General features: G+C 36.4%; 1 protein-coding gene across 1 annotated transcript; it reads right to left on the bottom strand.

The window, feature by feature from the left end:
• Window positions 1–6,963: 6,963 nt before the first annotated feature.
• Window positions 6,964–14,275, bottom strand: LOC119250987 (cyclin-dependent kinase 1-like). The gene is given in 6 exon segments (XM_037518515.2): window positions 6,964–7,879; window positions 10,082–10,223; window positions 10,623–10,786; window positions 12,568–12,671; window positions 12,674–12,737; window positions 14,214–14,275. Coding segments are annotated over 6 exon segments (594 nt in total). The 5' UTR covers window positions 14,235–14,275; the 3' UTR covers window positions 6,964–7,780.
• Window positions 14,276–15,422: the final 1,147 nt, after the last annotated feature.

Below are 15,422 nucleotides of genomic sequence, written 5' to 3'. Positions count from 1 at the left end.
CATTTTTATTAGGGTAGAAGCTTCTGTCTATTAAGTAGCATATGTGACTTAATTACTACAAAGCTCTTTACAAATATAAAGAACTACTACTGCTCATTAGCAAGTAAATTCTCCAAATACATTCTGCGTTTGTTCTTGAATTGTTTCCTAAATAGAGAAGCATAGCATAATTTTGAAATTCTATTTCAAGGGAAGGAATGATTGCCTATGGGAAATGTTTTACAGATTTCTACTGCTGACAGGTAAAATGTAGGTACCATATATAAACATTCCTCAAGTTTGTGGGTTCTTTGAAAGATCACTAAGCATAAATACATTTATCAGCTATTATTCTATACAACCAATATTAAAAGTTGTAGTTGAAACAAGGCTATGACCAAGAGCCTTCAGAGTAGAAAAATATTTAATTTTGCAGATATCTACAAGGGTGCTTAAAATTGAGTACTCCTTTAAAATTATTCAGTTCTCTTGGTATTGATAACTGCATTCATCAGGACTCTTTAAGGTTTGAAGGACAAAATTCCAACTCAAACTTCATGGAAAATATCCACATCTAAGAGGGATACCAGGTAGCTTACAAATTTTAATATAGTACTGCAGGAACCAAGGACATCAAGCTTACAAGAATTTTTCTCCTTCACTTTCTCACCTGGTTCCAGCGTAGGGGCGATGCCTCACACTTCTAGTCAATTCATCGCAGTTTAGCAAAATAGCAGATTGTGAAGGTCTCTCCAAGTGTTTATAGCAAAAAGGACCTTGATGGATCTTGTTTAGGACATTTGTAACCCCTTGGGCCAACTGTTGCTTATGGTTTGTGGTATATCATGATTGATCCAGTCTCAGATATCCTTACGAGCAAGGAGTAAAGAGTCAGAATTAAGAACCCAGTATAACTGAAGTGAGGTGCCTCTACCTTTGAGCAAAGGCAGTAGACTCAAGGCTGTGAGGATATAAGAGCAAGACAGGGTACTCACCCTCATTGGACATAAATGTAAGGGAGAAAATGAAAGTGCTCTAAGAGGCAACATATGAAGTACTGAAGTTTCAACAGGGAAATAAATTAACTTGTGCCAGAACTTTACCTACTCTACAACTAATGCTGCCATTTCAAGAGTTTAGGCACTTATTTCTACAGCAGGAAAATAGTTCTGCCTAATTTTTGTAATTAACAAAAAAAAAAAAAAAAAAAAAAGAATATTTAGGGCACCTTGGCAAAAAAAGGACATGTACTTTAAATGCAGGATACCTGGCACTCTCTCCACACCTCACGACACTACAAAGTAGGTAGTTATTATTACCATTGTAAACTTGAGGAAATTCGTCCTCCATTATAGTCGAAGACACCCATTCAAAGCCACAGACAAAAATGACATAACTGAGAATTAAGCCCTAACGCTGGCTACAAAGTCCAGAATTTTACTTTTGTCAACAATGAAAATAGATTTAAGCTCTAATTCCAGCTTGACCTCTACTTATATGCCTGACTTTACTTATTTGTTTGTTTGTTTGTTTATACATGCACTGGGTACAGTCAGAAGCGCGGGAGGGTGAGAGAATTCACCAGAGCCAGAGCTGGGAGCAGAGCAGGCAGAAGGACCGAAGTACACTGCTGAGGGGAGCAGCGGGCTGCGCTGAGAGGTCTGTGAGCCATGTGGGACCCTCCTCCTGTGGCTGGGGAGCAGCTGGGGATCGAACCGGCGCTGCAGAGGCTGCAGGCAGCTTCGCAATCCAGCGCTCAACTGCTGCGCCACCGGGGAGGCCCTATGCCTGACTTTAATTCTGTCTGTACCTCTACGCTTTCTCTATAAACCAAACAAGCTGATCAAATAGTTCAATTTCTATCCAATTCTCTAGAACACTGTGCCCATGTAAGTGTTTCTTAAAGTATAGTCCCTGAACCATCAGCAGAACTTGCTAGAAAAATATATCCATGGCCACAACAGACCTACTGAATCAACGTCTGGGAATAGACAACAAATCTGTTTAAGAGGTTTTCCAGGGAACTTTGAAAACCACAGACTTTTCAGCATTTTAAAGGAATGCTACTATTTTGATGCTTCTTTTTCTCAACAACCAAGTCTAAGATTCTCAATACATTTCTTCAGCTTTTAGTTGTCTTACAACTTGGCATTTACACTACGGCATGTCTTGCTTGTCCAAATCACTAAACGTCGCTCCTTTCTCCAAAGGGACTAACGTTACAATCCTGTCAATACCATTATCATCCCATCTCCAAGATGCTATTTTTATGTTGGAAATAGCTGTTCCTTTACAGGGTCTTTTATTTATCCCTCCATCCCCATCCGTCACTTCCCTTTAGTCATTCAATACTCTAGTAATCTTATCCCAAATCTATTTAAACAATGCCCATTACTCCCTTCACTCCACACTCCACAAACTCTCATTACCTTTACTCTGCCCACAATGCAAGATAATTCTATCTTATGGGACCTCACTAACTCCAGTTTGAATATGGCAACTATTTAAACAAGGAGAGATAACTAAAGTCCTACTATGAACTAAGGCTTGCTAAGGAAACTGATATAAGAAAGTTTGTTCCATCCAATAGAGAATTCAAGGCCCCTCAAACACTAGAAAAATTAGTATTTTACTAATTAAAAACTATTTTAGCATTTTTATACAGGCCCACAAAGTTTCTATTGGGTCATTAACTCAACTCTAAAACACTATTACTTTTTCAAAACATTTAATTCATATGTCATGTCCCCATAAATAAGATTTTACTGTAAATTATGTATAGATGTCTGTATTATTACTGTTTATGTATTTAATTTTAAAAAATCCTCAAGATTAGGACAATGTTTACAGCAATTGTCACAGCGCTATGCTCAAGTAGATGAAACTATCAAATTGATGATGAAATATACAGCCTTCTACTCTCACAGAAATTGAACAATTTAAAGATACTGCACAATGCTATGAACTTTTAATACAACTGAAAGTAAATCTAAGTCTAAAGTTATTAAACTCACCAACAGTTGATAACTGGCTGTATAAGTTTCCTGGGATACAATCCAAAATTGATCAAGGGTAGGACCAGAGTGAGGCCCCAGTATATCTAACGCACAACAGATTTAAAAACTAATGGTGGACTGCTTTTCAATATAATACTGGAAGTCCTAGCCAGAGCAATAAGACAAGAGAAAGACATACAAGGAATCCAAATAGGAAAAGAAGAAGTCAAACTATCACTATTTGCAGATGATATGATAATATACATAGAGAACCCCAAAAACACCACAGAAAAACTAATTCAACTAATCAATTAGTTCAGCAAAGTGGCAGGATACAAAATCAACACGCAAAAGTCAGTAGCCTTCCTATACACAAACAATGAATCTGAAGAAGAAATCAAAAAAAACCATCCCTTTTATTATTGAAACAAAAAAAATCAAATATTTGGGAATAAATCTAACAAAAGAGGTAAAAGACCTATACAAAGAAAACTATAAAACACTGTTAAAAGAAATAGAAGAAGACACAAAGAAATGGAAAGACATCCCCTGCTCATGGATTGGAAGAATAAACATTATTAAAATGGCCATCCTACCAAAAGCAATATATAGATATAATGCTATTCCAATCAAAATTTCAATGTCATTCTTCAAAGAAATAGAACAATTATTGATGAAATTCATATGGAATCACAAAAAACCCCGAATAGCCAAAGCTATCCTGAAAAAAAAAGAAGGGAATGGAGGCATCACACTCCCAGACTTCAAACTATACTACAAAGCCATAATCATCAAAACTGCATGGTATTGGAACAAGAACAGACATACAGACCAATGGAATCGAATAGAAAATCCAGAAATAAACCCTCAGATTTATGGTCAACTAATCTTTGACAAAGGAGCAAAGACTATGCATTGGAGCAAAGAAAGTTTGTTCAATAAATGCTTCTGGGAAAACTGGGTTGCTACATGCAAAAGAATGAAGCTTGACCACTACCTCACACCATACACAAAAATCAACTCAAAATGGATTAAAGAACTAGACATAAGACCTGAAACCATAAAATATATAGAAGGAATATAGGCGAAACACTACGTGATTTGCACATCAAAGACATCTTTACAGACACATCACCCAAAGCAGTGATAGTGAAGGCAAAGATAAACAGCTGGGACTACATCAAATTAAAGAGCTTCTGCAGAGCAAAAGAGACAATAACAAAAACAAAGAGAAACCCCACCAACTGGGAGAACATTTTTGCACCCAACACTAATGATAAAGGACTGATCACAAAAATCTGCAAAGAGCTGAGACTCAACACAAAGAAAATAATCCTGTCAAAAAATGGGCAGAAGAGCTAAAAAGAAACTTCTCTGAAGAGGAAATGCAAATGGCCAACAGGCATATGAAAAAATGTTCAACATCACTTGTAATCAGGGAAATGCAAATCAAAACTACCATGAGATACCATCTTACACCAGTGAGAATGGCGCATATTAAAAAAACTAGCAACAACAAATGTTGGGGAGGGTGTGGAGAAAAAGGAACTCTTCTGCACTGTTGGTGGGAGTGCAAACTGGTCCAACCACTATGGAGAGCTGTGTGGAGATTTCTGGACCTACTAAACATAGAGCTTCCACAGGATCCAGCAATTCCACTCCTAGGTATTTACCCAAAGGACACAGAAACATCAATTCCAAAGAGCACCTGCACCCCTATGTTTATAGCAGCACTATTTACAATAGCTAAGCTTTGGAAACAGCCCAAATGCCCACAAATAGATGACTGGATCAAGAAGATGTGGTACATATAAACCATGGAATATTACTCAGCATTCAAAAAAGATAAACACATGCAATTTGCAGCAACATGGATGGCACTGGAAGGGATCATGCTCAGCGAAATAAGCCAAAAAGAAAAATACCGGATGGTCTCACTCATAGCAGGAATCTAGAAAACTTAAATAAGGGACCAGGAAAATGAATAACTATAAGAAAGTGAAAATCAAAATCAACAAAAAACTATGAACCAGAGACTCTTTTTGGGGGCGGGGGCGGGAGGGGAGGGATTGGGGTCAGAATGGGGGGGTTGCAATTGTATGGGGAATATAAAAATAAAATTTATTATTAAAAAAAAAAAATAAAAATAAAAACTAATGGTGGGCCTCCCTGGTGGCGCAGCGGTGGAACGCTGGGTTGTGAAGCTGCCTGCAGCCTCTGCAGCATCGGTTCGATCCCCAGCAGCCGGGTGAGGGACCCACATGGTGCACAGACCTTTCCTGCCGCCGCTGCTCCCCTCAGCAGTGTACTTCATCACTCTGCCTGTTCTACTCTCTGCTCTGGCTCTGGTGAATTCTCTCACCCTCCCGCGCTTCTAACTGTATCCAGTGCTTGTATAAATAAATAAATAAATAAATAAATCTTAAAAAAAAAAAAAAAAAAACTAATGGCACACAGACATGTCTGTTTTAAAATTGATCGGATGCAGCACAATTGGCACAAGCCAATTTAAAAATATGCAAGAGAAAAAGACCCAACTCAATGGTTTTTCATCCAGTCACTGACACTAACGCTTTATACAGGACTACACAAAATGTGAAGCAGTATGAAAAGCAGGTCACTCATTCACTCAGTATAGCAATTGAGTGCTCTACCACCTCATTTCCCTGGTTCATCAGTTAGCTTCTAAACTGATAAATTGTTAACTTTTCAAATATTGTAAGTGCTTCTTTCAAAATCACAAAGCCTCAAACATTGGTAATATCCATACATGTATATATTGCTAGAACTATATGTAAAATACACAGGTAATTTCTATTCTAAGTGGAAGGATGAGAGAGACAAGTGATTAAATGATAGTTCTGAATCAATAAAGGGTTGCAATTCATCATCTGAAAGACAGATTTCAGACCAATACTTAACTTCAATTGAAAAAATACATGTCTAAAGATGAAATTTCATCATCTCAATTAAATCTGGGGTCTCCCCAGTGCCTCAGCGGTTGAGCGATGGGTTGCGAAGCTGCCCGCAGCCTCTGCAGCGCCAGTTAGATCCCGGGCCGCTGGGCAAGGGTCCCACCTGGCTCACAGACCTCTCCTGCCATGCCCGCTGCTCCCCTCAAGCAGTGTACTTTGTCAGTCTGCCTGTTCTGTTCCCCTCTCTGGCTCTAGTGAATTCTCTCTCACTCTCCCACGCTTCTGACTGGGTACAGTGCTTGTATAAATAAATAAATCTTTTAATAAATTTTTAAAAAAGCCATTCATCAATTAAATCTATTATCCCCTATCATTTATATTATTCCCTCCAAGAAATCTTAATAACTCTCCACAATACGACCCCAAAGAACTTCTTCGAACACTGTGTTACTATTGATGGCTTCCACGAAAGGATCTAGAACAAGTCCACCAAACTCTCGTCTCACAAAGTCTCACTGTCAAACAGTGACTATACTTTCTCTTACAGAGTGCAAAAAATCCAAGATAACAGATTATGTAGACCAGTCAGTATATAACCAAACAAATTGGGTATAAGAATCAATAACAGGGGCCTCCCTGGTGGCGCAGCCTATGAAGCAGTCCGCAGCCTCGCCAGCTCCCCGGCAGGCCAGGGAGCAATACACATGGTACAGCAGACCTTTCCTGCCTCACTCGCTGCTCCCCTTAGCAGTGTGCTTCGTTCAGTCTGCCTGTTCTGTTCCCCACTCTGTCTCTGGTGAATCCTCTCACCCTTTGCATCTCCGGCCTGTACCCCAGCTCTTTTATGCATAAATAAATACTTAAAAAAAAAAAAAAAAGAGTAACACAAGGATGCCTGTTTTAGTCACAAGTAACAGGAGGAAAAACAGAGGGTCTATGGTCATAGCACAGATGTACACTAAAAATGATAAAACTATTTTTACATATATTTCTCTTGATTATAACAACTCAGGCTTCACATAGGTAAGAATCACAAAGAGCAGCATTATTCATTAAACAATTTAATTCCCAAGCTAGTGATTTTAGGTAAATACTTATACATTAGAACCTTCTAAGAAAACTGCTAATAAACAACATCATGCCAAAAATTGCACATAGTGTTTTTAGTCAGAATTGAAAGCCAAGATAAGCAATTCCTTTGTTATTATTTTTGATCAAGGCTTAAGAATTCACAAAGACAAATAGCTTTTATACCCAACCTAAAAATAAGATGGTTCATAAATTTTCTGAACTGATATTCTCTGCTCTGGACAATCCTTTATTTTGACTGTAAACTTTAGCAAACCTTGGCGTGCTTTAATATTAGTGTTGTAAATTTCTGAAAACCTCTATAAATTTAGCATTTTTTCTGAAATTTGGATAGTTTTTTTATCCTGCATGCTTAAATATTAAGGTCACAAATTGAAGTATCAGTAGAAAAATATAAATCCTTAGGGCAAGAAATGACAAGAAAATTTAAGGAGTCAGAGCATAAAAACTTAGCATATTTTCCTAAATTTTAGTGGTTCCAACTATAGGAAAACCAAACTGCTATATGGGCTTGAAATGATTTAAGCTAACAATTTTTCCCAATTCTTGACACTAATAGATTTATAGTTTTATTATAGTAACAAATAGTTGTTTCAGTGAGATCTACACACATATACAGATTATATTTAAATTCATATAGAACAATATTTACATATTTAAGTTATACTTTTGAAATTAGAAGATGAAGTAGTTAAGTTTTACAACAAAGAAAAGAAAAATACACAAGACAAAAATAGAGTTAACAGTAAAAATGTAACTGTCTGCTCTTGATACAACATGTGGAAACTCTTTGTCAGAAAACTATATCTTCTTAATCTGATTGTCCAAATCATTAAAATATGGATGATTCAGGGCCATTTTGCCAGAAATTCGTTTGGCTGGATCATAGACTAACATTTTCTGGAGGGAAAAGACAAAAAGAGGGTTTTAATTTATTTAAGAAGTGAAACAAAAATTTTTTAAATCTTACCTTTTTTACCAATCATAAGTTAATAATCCTAATGAAAACCATAACTATCTCATCCTCACCCAATAAAAAACCAAATCAACAAGCAGACTAGATACATTTAATATTCAGTTGCCATGTGAACACTTACTATGTAGCACTATATTAAGTGCTTTGAACTTATTACTTATCTCTCACAATAAAAGACAGGTATTAATCCCAATTTACAAGTGAAAACACTGAGGCTCAAAAAGATTAATAACTTGCTCAAGTTCACAGAGTTAAGGAGTGGTAAGGCTAAAATATGAAACAAGATTTATGATTTACAGAAGTGGTTCTCAACTGGGCGAGATTTTTCCACTGAGGGACAATTAAGCAGTATCTGGGACTTTTGAGTTGTCACAATTGGGTGGAATGTGATATGAGGCTCTCTAAGGTAGAGGAATGAGATGCAATTAAGTGTCTCTTAATGTACAAGACAGTCTCCTGAAAGATCCAGTCCAGATGTCAATAGTAACTATACTAACAAACTCTAACTTAACAGTATTTGACCTTTGTCTCCTTAACTGAAGTGAACTTCTTTGTTTGAGTATAACAGGAGTCAAAAGACAGATTGTGCTCATAAATTGAAAGACCTTTTAAGTCTTACCAACAATATTTATATATAAAACTACCTGAATGGCAACTGGCAGACTGTAAACTAACTGGCAGATAAGGACTTTGGAGCACACAGTAAGCAGCTGAAAAATCTGAGCTGAATTAGGTGGCATAATGACTTATAAACTGAACATCCAGTAAGATCTACATAATGATAATAGCAATAGACTTTGTTTTCTTCGTTTAGTAACATGAGAAATCCTTTTCCCCCCCTGGAATCACATCATGTGAGTCATCAAAATCAGTTCTCTTTTAGAACTCTCCTGCACTGTTGGTGGGAGTGCAAACTGGTCCAACCACTATGGAGAGCTGTGTGGAGATTTCTGGACCTACTAAACATAGAGCTTCCACAGGATCCAGCAATTCCACTCCTAGGTATTTACCCAAAGGACACAGAAACATCAATTCCAAAGAGCACCTGCACCCCTATGTTTATAGCAGCACTATTTACAATAGCTAAGCTTTGGAAACATCCCAAATGCCCAAAAATAGATGACTGGATCAAGAAGATGTGGTACATATAAACCATGGAATATTACTCAGCATTCAAAAAAGATAAACACATGCAATTTGCAGCAACATGGATGGCACTGGAAGGGATCATGCTCAGCGAAATAAGCCAAAAAGAAAAATACCGGATGGTCTCACTCATAGCAGGAATCTAAATCACTTAAATAAGGGACCAGGAAAATGAATAACTATAAGAAAGTGAAAATCAAAATCAACAAAAAACTATGAACCAGAGACTCTTTTTGGGGGGCGGGAGGGGAGGGATTGGGGTCAGAATGGGGGGGTTGCAATTGTATGGGGAATATAAAAATAAAATTTATTATTAAAAAAAAAAAATCAGTTCTCTTTTAAAAGCTCAATTTTTAAATACCGTTGCAAAAAAAAACAAAAAAAAAACTTCCTAAAGCAGCTCTAAGACTATTTTTATCCTTATGGGTTTGGGGATTTTTTTTTTTTTTTGGGGGGGGGTTGTCTTATTTTTGAAGAAATAGTTGGGAACAGCAATAAAAAGAAAGGGAATTTTAAGAACTATACCAGCCTTTCTTCTTGTGATGTAGAGAGAAAGGCGAAAAATGAGAGTTCATTTCACGCAGTAAAAGGATTTAGTCACCAAAAACATCAAACAATAAAGAAAACAGCTATGTCTAGGAAGAACTACAGAGATAAAAATGCCAGAAAGAAAGGTCACTACAAGTCAGCAACTGAAAATAACAACAAAGTTATATTAACCCTGGTCTCTCTTTCAGAATATCTATAGCTATCAGATTAAAACCAAAACAAAACTAATGCTAAATTTTCCTCTCACAAATCACTGATGTTTCTTGGTTTTATTAAAATTAATGGAACTAGTCATACATTAAACATAAGAGACATAACAGTCATGAGTCTTGCTTGATAAACATTGTCTTTTCTTCCCTATTCTAGTAAAAAAAAGTTAATTATGTTCAGAATCATCAGTAATGTCAGTTAGTAAGAAGGGCATCCCTTACCGAGAGCAGATCCAACCCATTTTCATCCAAGTTTTTGACATGGGATGCTAGGCTTCCTGGTTTCCATTTAGGGAACGTATTCTTGTAGTCTTGTAAAGATTCCACTTCTGGCCACACTTCATTATTGGGCGTGCCCAAAGCTCTAAAATTCATTAAAAAATTGAAAATTGTTAAAATATAAAAATAATCTTGCTACGGGTCTCCCCTGGTGGCACAGCTGTTGAGAGCTGGGCTGCAAAGCTGCCTGCAGCCTCTGCAGCACCGGTTCAATTCCTGGCCACAGGGCGAGGGTCCCACAGGGCGCGCAGACCCCTCCTGCCACGCCCGCTGCTCCCCTCAGCAGTGTACTTCGTCAGTCCACCTGTTCTGTTCCCCACTCTAGCTCTGGTGAATCCTCTCACCCTCCCACGCTTCTGACTGTACCTAGTGCTTGCATAAATAAAGAAACATATAAATAAATATTTAAAAAATCTTGTTACATACAGACCCATTATTATTTAACTTGAAAGTCCTTAATGTTTAAATATAAAACAAAAAATACCTGAAAATTCTGAAGAGTTGATCAATTTCTGAATCCCCGTGGAAAAGTGGCTTCTTAGTTGCTAATTCTGCAAATATGGTGCCTATGCTCCAAATATCAACTGGAGTTGAATAGCGAGCTGACCCCAGCAGTACTTCTGGAGATCTATACCAGAGTGTCACTACCTAATACAAAGCAAATTTTCACAAGGAGTAAGTGTGACACATTAATACTTTTATTTCATTAGCACTGTTGTGCAAAAGGTTTTTATATTTTTATTATCAGGTTGCCTCTGATATTACTATTTAAACATCAACTATACACAAAATATCAAATGGAAGATAAATATTTCATTTTTAAGTTCTATTCATATGAGGGGAGGACCAGATAAGTAAACCAAGTATTTTCTTGCTGTTGAAACAATTAAAGTGAAAGGCTTAGAACCCAAATTCAGATAGCCTTTACTTAAAAATAAAGCACATTGATAAGGGCAGTGAGTGTGTTTGTTTTTGTCTGACATACACAAAATACACGTACTGCTTAAATGCTAAAGACTGCAATGAATAAATCATTTAAGTCTATTAGTAGTGGTCCAGAGATAATTTATTTTAGTATATAATTTATCACACAATAAAACGTAACATTTAATATAAAGTCAATAGCATCTGTTTTAGACAATGGGTAACAAGTAATCTTTATTTAATAACAAATATATATAATTTTAATTTCCTCTAGACAATATATGATTAGCTCATTATCTTTTCTTAAAAATTTTTTTTTGTAAGAAGAACTAGGGTGTAGGCCAGAGGTACAGGGGGGGGTGATAAGTTCACCAGAAACAGAGTGGGGAGCAGAACGGATGGATCTGCTGAAATATACTGCTAAGGGGAACAGCAGGCAAGACAGGAGAGGTCTACTGTGCCATGTGGGTTGGCTCCCTGGCTGGGGATCGAACTCAGGCTGCAGCGGTAACAGCACTGAGACTTAACCCCATCAGGGAGGCCCCAAATATATTTATTACTTAATAAACAATTTTAAAAAGCCAACACATTTAACCAAATGAGCATGGTTGTAAATTTTGATCTGGAGACAGTCTGGGTGTAAGGGTAAATAATGCCACATAAAACACAATAATCCTTTACTACACAATTCAACATTCCCTTTCCTTCCAGAAATACCAATGAAATGCAAAATAATAAATATAACAATGATAACACATGATTATATTTAGTGCTTTCTAAATGAATATGAATCAGTATATCTTAAACAACAAAATCTGTCTTTTAACCAATTTGTGTATCAGAGAGGATCCAAAGAGGATACAGAAACCGTAGTGCTTTAAATGGGGATATTTTCATATTAAGAAATATTTAGCTATTTAACAGGGAATTGGAATGAGATCGATTAATAAGAAACAATGAAAACTAAATGCCTCTCTAGCATCTTCTACTGACAAAGCTTTATATCACATAAGATGGCAAAGGAAAAGTATCTAAAGGTTCCAGTTCCATTTTCAAATAGCAAGCAATTAAGGGTGAATTTAAAGCTCAGATGCGGGCTTCCCTGGTGGTACAGCGGTTGAGCGCTGGGTTGCAAAGCTGCCCGCAGCCTCTACAGCGCCAGTTAGATCCCCGGCTGCTCCCTGGCCACTGGAGGAGGGTCCCGCATGGCGCGCAGACCTCTCCTGCTGCCCGCTGCTCCCCTCAGCAGTGTACTTTGGTCCTTCTGCCTCTTCTGCTATCAGCTCTGGCTCTGGTGAATTCTCTCACCCTCCCGCGCTTCTGACTGTACCCAGTGCTTGTATAAATAAATAAATCTTTTTTAAAAAAAATAAAGCTGAGATGCAGTAAGCTGAAACTGGCACAGAATGGAATTATTTTTGAGTTATTTTTCCCTTGACTTGAAGAATAAATACAGAAGGCAATCCAGCATATTCAAAAGCACTAAAAAAAATTATTATACATACCTCATGTGTATACACTCTAATAGGTATTCCAAAAGCTCTGGCAAGGCCAAAATCAGCCAATTTAATTGTTCCTTTGTCATCAATCAATAGATTTTGAGGTTTAAGTCTCTGTGTAGAACTCTTCTAGAGTGACAAAACACAATCCCTTGTAGGATTTGGTACAAATAACTCTGGAAGAAGGAAATATGTTAGAAAAGTAACCATAGCATATAATGATTTTCTAAGTATTTGTGATAGATTTGCTTCAAAAATATAAGAAATGATGATGCAGGGAAATGTTTAACTATCAGGACACTTGAGAACACCAAGAAGCATTTGGGGGCAGGAAATTCCATTTACACACACCATCATGTTTTTATACCTAAAACAAAGGTAATCATTTACCTTATGTAAACTTCTATATTCAAAAGAATACACTTATTTTGGGGGGCCATGATTAACTCACAATTTAGCTTACTATACATAAACTTTCTTAAATTTGTATGTATGTATTTAGAACAATTTCTAATTTCTACCTTGAGTAAGGTTGGTCTTTTTCATCTCTGCCTTTTATGTTTACATATGTATTTCCTCTTTGGAAACATTGGTCACAGATTTCAAAGAAATGACTAACAAGATATTAGTTGTTTATATGTTCAGAAAAGTATTTTACAAAGCACTTATTGCCAAGACAATGTAATGAAGCAAAAAAGATATTACAAAAATAGTTAACAGAATTAACATACAAAGTTCAAAGTTATAAAACACATTAAAAAAACAAACAAACTACCTATTGGAACTGGTTAGCTATTTAGGGAAAACATTAACCACAGTTCTTACACCAAAATTATCTGGTCCATCCTGAATCTAAGAGACAAAAAGGCCAAGGAAGGGATAACCAACTAAAACTATTCCAAAAAATACTGTCATGTATTATCTAAAACATATGATCTTTGAGTTAGGAATAAAGAAACAAGACCTAAAAATCAAAATGCCTTCTCACATAATAGATTGCTAAGATATTTAAAAGATTATTAGAGGGCAACTAGCCCTATCAAGATTTTAAAAGTAAACAAACATCTCCAACCCATGAAAATTCCAGCTATAAGAATTTATTCTAAAAATTAGCATATGAAGGTAAACCTATGTCACTGCAATATCTTTCTTAAAAGAATGACCCACCAAGCACAAAAACAACTAAATGTTCATCAATATGGAACTGGTTTAAAGAAGTTCATCAAAAATTTAGACAAATAGGTAGACCTACTTGTCCAAGTTTTAAAGAGAAAAAGAGAAAGGGGTATACACACACACATATACCTAACACACACATTCAGAAATAATTCTTTTTTATAAAATATGTTCACAAATGGACACAGCCAACAAAAAAGCACTTGTAAGACCGCTAATCAACTAACAACTACCTCTGAGGAGTGGGTTGGGAAAGTTCCCAACACACAGTACATTCTTAAAAACAGTCCATGAGCAATTGAAATAACATCTAGTAATAAAATGACTGACTGTGATATGAAAAGAAATATTCTTCCTTGTTCTATTTTCCAACTTCTTTTCCCAAACTTATTTCCATAAAACATAGGGACTTCAACAGAGTAGATCCATAATAGTCACAGTGGAAAAACATTAATGGAATTAGATATGTTTCTTACCTTAACAAGTGAAGAATCCATGAACTGACCAGGAGGGATAGAATCCAAGTATTTTTGAGATCCATGGAAAGAAATTCAAAGATGAGATATAACCTGGAGTCCTGCATAAGCACATCTTGAAGACTGAAGAAAACAATTACATGAAAAACAAAATAATCTAGCAAAGATTTTTTTTCCTACGCCTCTCTCACAAAAAGAAACTACTTCCATTTTCACAGCAATTATCACAAAAAGTGGGTTATAAAAATTTTTCTATAAAAATTACATGCTGTTTTTGGGAAAGAAGACATGGTAGCTTCCCCAGTTGTCAAAATCTTAGTATACTAAACTAAAATTTGAGAAAGGAATCTCAAGGCAGCAACTGACACTTAAGTCACATTATACATGAGCTAATAACTGTCAAACCACTTTTTATTCCAAAAGAACACTTCTTCCCCTTTATTTATTTTATATACTTTTTACATCATTTTTCATTTTTGCGCAGTGTATGCATTTTCATCTTGGTTATATTCCCCATACAATTCCCACCTCCCTTATTTTGGCCCTAATCCCTCCCCCCTACCACCCCCCATCCCCGTAGTATGCCTCAGGTCTATAGTTGCTTGTTTACTTTTATTTTTACTTTATTATAATTAATCGTTTCCCTGGTCCCTTATTTAGGTTTTCTAAATTCCTGCTATGAGTGAGACCATCCAGTATTTTCTTTTTCTTCATGTTTATTTAGCTGAGCATGATCCCTTCCAGCTCCATCTATGTTGCTGCAAATTGCATGAGTTTATCTTTTTTGATTGCTGAGTAATATTCCATTGTGTATATGTACCACATCTTCTTGATCCAGTCATCTGTTTTTGGGCATTTGGGTTGTTTCCAAAGCTTAGCTATTATAAATAGCGCTGTTATAAACATAGGGGTGCAGGTGCTCTTTGAAATTAATGTTTCTGTGCCCCCAAAAAGAACATTTTTAAAGTTGACTGCCTGTTGTTCAGAACTTGTCTTTCCATTGAGATAAATTATAAAAAAGTATTAGCTGATCTTAATAGTTACTCATTATCTTCAGCACCAGAAAAATACAACGAAATCCTATCTTTGACTGTGTAAGGAAGACAACCTCTCGGTTCAAATGAAAAGAAAGAAAAACTTTCTCATCTGTGCCAACTACCTATCTTAGGACTAGAAGGGGCCCTTAAGGAAGTGGGAGTTACAAAGCTC

Source organism: Talpa occidentalis, unplaced genomic scaffold, assembly GCF_014898055.3.
Source record: "Talpa occidentalis isolate TD23 unplaced genomic scaffold, MPIMG_talOcc4v2.1 talOcc4.1928, whole genome shotgun sequence".
NCBI lineage: Eukaryota > Metazoa > Chordata > Mammalia > Eulipotyphla > Talpidae > Talpa > Talpa occidentalis.
Note: the sequence above shows the minus strand (reverse complement) of the source record. Positions and strands in the feature narration are given on the sequence as shown.